The 7,474-nt window shown below is 52.2% G+C and overlaps 1 protein-coding gene across 4 annotated transcripts in view; it reads left to right on the forward strand.

The window, feature by feature from the left end:
• The window catches only part of Grik3 (glutamate ionotropic receptor kainate type subunit 3), a 217,487-nt gene that overhangs the window by 149,736 nt on the left and 60,277 nt on the right, over positions 1 to 7,474 (forward strand). For all 4 annotated transcript variants that reach the window (XM_029476814.1, XM_021159768.2, XM_021159766.2 and 1 more), the window contains exon 5: positions 1,204 to 1,257. In XM_029476814.1, the coding sequence (XP_029332674.1) occupies positions 1,204 to 1,257 (54 nt within the window). The remainder of the gene's footprint in view (positions 1 to 1,203; positions 1,258 to 7,474) is intronic.

The following is a 7,474-nucleotide window of genomic DNA, read 5'->3' on the forward strand; positions in this document are numbered from 1 at the left end:
CTCCCCTTCCATGTTACACAAGGGAGTCGTCACCACCACGTCCCCTAAGCAGAGTTCATTCATAATCCCACCTCAGACAGCTCTGGGGGCATCAGTGAGACAGGGCAGCAGAGGTGGCGTTTCTGGCACAGAGCCGGCATTGGACCTGAAGAGACTCTCCGGTCCCTGTGACGAATCCCCATCCAGGAGTCCTGTAACCTGCATTGTCCTGGGGCTTCCCCTCCCCCTCAAGTGAGGCAGAATGACCGTCAGAGCATTGCCTTACCTAAGAGTCACTCAGCGGGTGTCTGCGCCTCCCCGTGACCCTGAAAGCGGGGGGCCTTATTTTTACAGACAGGTGACAAGTGAAGAGACCAGGGCTGAAGGGAGAACAGAGGTCATCCCGCTAGGAATTCAGATTAGCCCCAGGTCTGTCTGACTGGAAAACATCTAGAGGTCTTTGAGGACCCTGGACTGAGCTAAAAGTAGATTAAAAGAGGCTGAGGCCTTTCCTGGCTGCTGGCCTCCTTCCAGCCCTCCCGGTGCGACAAGGGTGACAGAGAACACGCAGCAGTTCAAGGTATATTTGACCCTGCGACATTTTCCTCCAGAGCTCTTGGTGGGGCCCTGCTTTCTGAGGAACTCTGTAGAAAATGCATTACGGTCATTAGTGTTATAGATTGCAGGCTTCTACTAAAATACACAAGATACATCACACGGAGACCTCGTGCCACTGTTGCAAGAACCCCAGAGGACTGTGTGGTATGTCATGTAGGCCTGACGGGATCAGGGAAGCATGCAGCTTTCATTGCTCCTGGGGGACACTCATGCTGGGGACATTCCTCTCAAGCCCGGCTGACTCGGGGAGTTCAACCATGCAGAGCCAGGCGCTTGAGGCAGCCCAAGCTTCTGACTGAGTGGCAACAGGGTACAAAGATACTGACTGAAAACCCAGACCGCTGGATGTCTCCCGCAAGCCTGCACACCCCCAAAGTCCACACTGAAAACTCCCCCCCGCCATGCCCTACCTGGGTAATTTTTCTACACATTGGGGTAGGAACCTGTTGCTATCTGCCAAGCAGTCTGTGTCCTACCCAAAGTGTCACCCTCACTCTGAGCAGATAATCTCACATAGCCCACACAGCCTGTCCTGTCCCCCGCCCTGGTGAATGGAGGGCTCCCGGGGTGTCCTGTGCTGCTGGCTGACATTCTGTCTCTCCACAGGCCATGGCCATGGGCATGATGACGGAATACTACCACTTCATCTTCACCACTCTGGTAATGTACCTCCAGGTCCCGCAAGGAAGGGTGGGAAGCCTCCTTGAAGAGAGGTTATTTGACCTGGGCCTGGGCCATCCTGCTGGGGACAGACAGGAGCTATAGTTGGAAGAGAGCCAAACCTTCTTAAGGCTCTAGGTGTGGCTCCAGGTGAGGCCACAACAACTCTTTGTGACCTGCCCACCTTTGAAAAGGCACGGGCACGGTCTCTGGAGCCAGCGTGGAGAGCAGCTTCTCCATGTGTGGGGGCCCTACGTGAGTCTCCTGACCTCCATGCCTTGGTTTCTTCCTCTGCAAAAGGGGCTTCTACCTCATTGGGAGGCTTGGCAAGCTGATTAGGCCCAGGGGCGAGAGCAGAGCTTGGTTGGTGTACATTTGGAGAGAGTGGCCATCACCACTCTTCAGACTGCCCTCCCACCCACATCTGGCAGCGGCCCCTCAGCACACCCAGAATGACCACCTAGGATCCTGTGCTATCCGTACTAATATCAACCTCTTGCAGTCACTGGGACCAGCCCACCTGCCGGCTCCAGATGGGTCCCATCCAAAGTCTGAGAACAGTTAAGGCCATTTAAACCCATTAGAATAATTAGTTGTGGTCTGAGATCAGCAGAATTATGGCATCCTGTGCCAAAGAGAGCACGGACACGCTGTGCTGCCTAGCCTTGGAGCCAGCCCCACCCTGCCTCCCTACCATCCTCCATTCGGGGACCTGGAGCCCCTACCCCTGCAGCCCTACCATCCTCTCGATGAGTTGATCAGTAAGAACACCAGTCACCATTCTCCACCCAGCATCTGGACCTTCCTCTTCATATCTGGCTTTGACACAGTTGGCTTGTGACCTCAGGCAACAGCTCAAAGAGATACTGGGAGTCACAGGGCTGGTAGAAGACAGGATGTTTGGTGTAGGATTTCTAGAAATCAGGTGCTTGAGCTAGGTCTTAAAGGTTCGATAGGAGCGCACCGATGGTTGAGGGAGAGAAGAAGGGTATTCTACACAGAAGGAAAAGGGTAAGCAAAGGCCAAAATGCAGGTTAGCTCTTCAGGGATGTGTTAGAGTTGGCTCACACTGGAGTTGGAGATCCAGGCATGTTCTCACAGCTCCGTGTTGTATTCTTAGCTTTGCAGTCAGCCACTGTCAGATTTATACCTCAGCAGCGGGTCACCGCTGACAGCGAGGGTTCTCTCCAGCACAGTATAGTCACCCCAACGCCGTGATTGTCACATAGCCCCTGTTCACGGCACCCTGTGCCCCTGCAGAGCTCAGGGCCACCTTGCCCATCCTGCTGGCTATGAATCAGACCTAGGTACCTGATGGAAATACCTTGGGGAGATAGGGACTGAGGGCTAAGACCAGACACTTTCTCCCTAAGGGCGCCCACCTCACCTCAGTCACTTTCTGCCATTCTGTGTCCTGGACAGTCACCAGGGGCTTAGGACAAGGTGCTTCATCTCTATCAGGGCTCCAGACCAAGACTAGAGAAAGCAGCACTCTCATGCCTCACCCCTACCCCATGCCTCTGCAGAGATGCCACTGCCCATGGATGTCAAGATCAAAGGTCTCGGAAAAGGCATCCTAGCACCCTAGACCTCTCGTCTTGCACCATGCAGTGCCCCATGCATCCTAGATCTTGCTTCCCTAACACAGCTGTTCCTTTACCCGACAGCCACCAACAAATTCTGAGCTCCCGGGCTCTGAACTGGGAGGGTGGACAGCGATGGGCCCGACCTGACACAAAGCTCACACACAAGCTCTGAAACTTCCTTCTGTGAGCAGGGCTGTCTGTAGAGCCCACAGAGTGCCTGGCCCCCGGAGCAGGTGTTCTGTGATGCCTGAGTGGGAGATGAGTGGATGAATGGCCGCCATACAAATTAGGCTGCAATCAGCAAGATCAGTTCTCATCATCCCTTGCAACAGGCAGCTAAGATCATGGGCTACCGTGTGTCTGATTGGGATGAAGATGCTTCATTTGGAGAGGGAGATGGCTCAGTGGTTAAGAGCACTTGATGCTCAAGCGTGAGAACCGAGTTCAAATTCGTAGAACCCAGATAAAAAGCTGTGTGTGGCTGTGTGCACACTTTCAACCCCCAGGGGCTGGGCACAGAAGATTGCTGGGGCTTCCTGGCTTCACATTCAGTGTGTGACCCTGTCTCGAGGGAGTAAGGTGAAGAGCAATAGATCAGACCATCCAACATCTTCTGGTCTCTGCACAGACGTGTGTGTACAACATATACACCATATACATACCGCTCATACAACACCACCAAAAAACGATGCTTCAGTTCCTTAGACGGGGTTCCTCCCTTCTCTTTGCCTCAAGCCTGTATCTTTAAAACACTGATGACAGCGATGTCACTTGATGAGGGTGAGTGTCCAGGGCGTGGAAAGTGGAGGATTCTTGAAACAACACTTGGCACTTACAACCATGTAAGGGTCAAATTAACTCATTAAGCACCTCCCACTTTTGCTTCCTGTGTGTCCTCCATCGCTCAAAACAAACCTCAAGGGAGCTGTGACTCTCCCATTACCCCAGAAAAATGGAAACCGAGGCTCAGAGAGATGACTCAGCAAAAGCAGGTATGGTCCCCAGCGAAAGCTTGCCAGCCGCCAAGCCCTCTGCTGACAACTGTCACTGCAGAGTGCCTAGCCTCCTCTGGCAGGTAGACTCTTCCTGATATCTGGCCATTACAGTCCAGCATAGTGATTGACACTAATGGGGTAAACAGAGCTTCACGAATCCCAGCAGTGCCCATACTTCAGGCCTTGCCTGCATCCTCTGATTTCCCCTTCCAGGCCACCAAGGGAGAGTGTGCTGTCTGCTCTGCACCAAATGATCGAAAAATGGCATCTGGGACATCACATGTCTTGCCCAGAACTCAGAACAGATCATTGATAAAAGCTTAGGCTCTTAACTCTGGGTCTTGCCCTGTGGCCACTCCAGGGCATTGTTCTCCCTCCCACCCCTTTCTGAGCACAGGAGACCAGGCCCTTCCAGGGATATGTGTCCTCCACAGTACCAGCAGACAGCTTTATGGGGGGTGGGGGTGGGGGGACTGTGTATCAGGCGTCTTCCAAGGCAATCCCAGGACACTGCCCCCGTGTGTCAGGGCATCCGCTGTCCCCCTAGGTCGTCTTCCCTGATCACAGCCCATTGCCAGCTTCAGGGTCTTCCTTCCAGCCCTGTTGGCTCAGGGCTCTGCCTCGTGACTCCCCCTTTTCATGTCCATTGGTCAGTGGTGGCTACACTGGGAAGGGCAATGGTATTTGGCATTTTATCTTAGGAAAGGCGCATCATCAACCTTTCCCCCTTGAAAAATCTCTCCAAAGTCACTTCTCCCACGCAGAAGACATTTTAATCACCCCAGCCGCCATTACCGATGCCAGGCAGCTTTGAGCCCTTCCCAGATAACCCTGTGCTAATCAGCCACGGCTGAGCCCCCGGTGCATGGCATGAGGAGGTAAGAGCCTGGAGGTGAAAGAGAGAGAGAGAGGGAATTATAATAAATTAATAGATAAGCAATCACAATTAATGCCACTTCCCGGCAATAACAGTTACATCATGGGAAAGATATTTTCATCTGTCGTTCCTTGAGGCCATGTTTCCCGAGCATCGGCTTCTCCCCATTCAGACCCATGGGGTGCTAATGAATTAGTCTATTATGTTATGCTGAATGTTTCTAAAAGGTCCCCAGTCGACAGTGAATTCAGTGTGTCAACATTTGGCATCGGAAATGCAACTTTTTGCCAAGCTGCAGAGTTGCCCACAGTTCACCGTGTTGAGCACTTAGGGTCTTGGCCCCGGGGCAGTTTGAACAAAAAAACCACGAAAACAAGAGCTGAACAAAGGAGGCCTCTTCTCTAGCTCCTTCATGCCACTGCCCTCATACCCCAGGGATGGGGGTGCTCTGTGCCACTGGGCATAGGAAATGCACGTCATAGAGAAGCCCAGATGGGATTCTGACTTGGAGAGAGTGACTCCATGCCCTACCACCCATTAGAACTTACATCTAGACTGTCCCCCATGGCCTCAGCTCCTGCTTTGGATACTTGTTCCATAGCTGGTGGCAGTAATTTTGGAGGACCTTAGGAGATAGGGCCAGCTGCTGTAACTAGGTCCTTCAGGGTTACACACAGCCCCTGGTTCCTGCCACACTTCCTGCATCCTGCTCCACCATGATAGGAACACTTGTTTCAACACATTCCCACCTCTCCAGTGTCCACTGCTTACCCTTCCTCCCCCTGACTATGATAGGATCCAAGTCTCTGAAACCCGAAGCTGGAATAAGCCTTTATTTGCTTGAACTTGTCTGTCAGGGATTTTGTCACAGCCCTGAAAAAAAGCAATCCCATGCTCCCATTGCAGCTAGGCACCAGGGAGAGCAGCCTCACTAGCACGTGAGCCTCCCCATCAGTGGTTCTCCATCTAATGCTGCAACCCTTCAATACAATTCCTCATGATGTGGTGACACCCAACCATAGAATTATTTCATTGCTACATCGTAACTTACTTTGCAACTGTTTAATCGTAATATAAATATCTGATATACATGATACCTGACATGCCATCCCCAAGGGGGTCTTGACACACAGGTTGAGAACCACTGCTCCCCACCAAAGCAGAGATGCCATCCTTCATACTGACTCAGGTTGGCCTCTGGTCCCAGAGATCGGTAAACTGAGTCAGAGGCCCTGGGAAGGCTACTATTTGAGCCTCTGTCAAGTCTTGGCAGAGCCTCACACTGAGATGGGTGAGCATCAGGCATGGTCCCAGCAGCTCAGCTCCAGCCCCAAACTTAACATACACCACTGCAAATCTACAATCTGCCTCACTCTCCAGGCCTTCCTGGAAGGGGCTCTTAGGCCTGGGTCTAGAAGCAGACTTCTATCAGTGGTTCACCCTTCTTCCCAGGCAATTCACCAGCCTACTCCCAACTCACATCCTCACAGAGAGCCTCCTCCAAGGAGCAGGTAAACATTGAAACAGGATGTTGCTAGCCTAACTGACACTTCTTTCCACAACGGGGGTCAAGAATGCTTAGAAACCCCATGTTTTCACAAGAGGGGGTCAAAAGTGCTTAAGAGTTCATAAGGATGTCAGACCCCAGACCTTAATAATCGCTGCCTATTAGGAGGAAAGCCTGGGGTCCCAGAACCAGAGCTGGATCATTGATAGACTTGTATCTATGTAAAGGAGCGATCAAGGGGCACTTCCAGGAAGAACTGCTGCTTCTCTGAGTCTCAGAGAACAGCTGCAGACACTTTGAGCTATCCCGGTCTAGTGGCTGGGATATATCCAAAAGCATCCAGCATAGGATGAGAAGCTCTGGCAGGTAGGGCAGGGCAGAGGAAGGTTCAACCTTGGTGGAATGAAAACTGGGGATGGACGTGGGAAAGCAAGATGCAGAGGCAGAGTTTCTGAGCAAGTGATGTGATGGAATGCCATAGTTTAAGTAAGCCACAAGCAACAAGAGTTTCTCTAGCTCACAGGTCTGTGGGCTGGGGAGTCTGGGGACGTGGCACTGGCCTCCAGTGCGGACCTTGTTCTTCTTCCTCATAGCACGGTGGGGGAGCCAGTGAACAGTGGGTGGACCAGGAAGTTGGCCGGATTCCTTTGGAAACCTTCCTCACCTGCCTCACTCACCGCCTCTTGAAGTGTTTCTGAGGGCAGAGCCCTTGGGCTCAGTTACCTCTTCTGCAAGCCCCACCCCCACCCCAGTGCTCTGGTGTGATGGCCCCCACACTCACTCTACACTGAGATTGGTACCATTTAGACACCCTCTGGTCATCTTAGTGTTGACTCCCTTCCCTACATCCTCTGCTTCTACCTAGCTTCCTCCCCATCCTAAACACTGGCCTAGAAGCAAGGCCATATAGTGAGTTGTCCCTTGGTATTCACAGGATTCACAGCAGGACGGGGAGAGGTTGGCTCCAGGACCCCCTTTGGATAGTAACTTCTATAGATGCTTGTCACAGTCAGTGTATCTACTGCTGTGATGAAACACCATGGCCAAAAGCACCTTGAGGAGGAAAGGGTTTTTGTTTTGCTTTTTGTTTTCTACATCACAGTCCATCATGGATGAAGTCAAGGCAACAACCCAAGCAGGGCAGGAACCTGGAGGCAGGTCAAAAGTGCTTAAGAGTTCATAAGGATGTCAGACCCCAGACCTTAATAATCGCTGCCTATTAGGAGGAAAGCCTGGGGTCCCAGAACCAGAG

Source organism: Mus caroli, chromosome 4 (genome assembly GCF_900094665.2).
Source record: "Mus caroli chromosome 4, CAROLI_EIJ_v1.1, whole genome shotgun sequence".
Classification (NCBI taxonomy): Eukaryota; Metazoa; Chordata; class Mammalia; order Rodentia; family Muridae; genus Mus; species Mus caroli.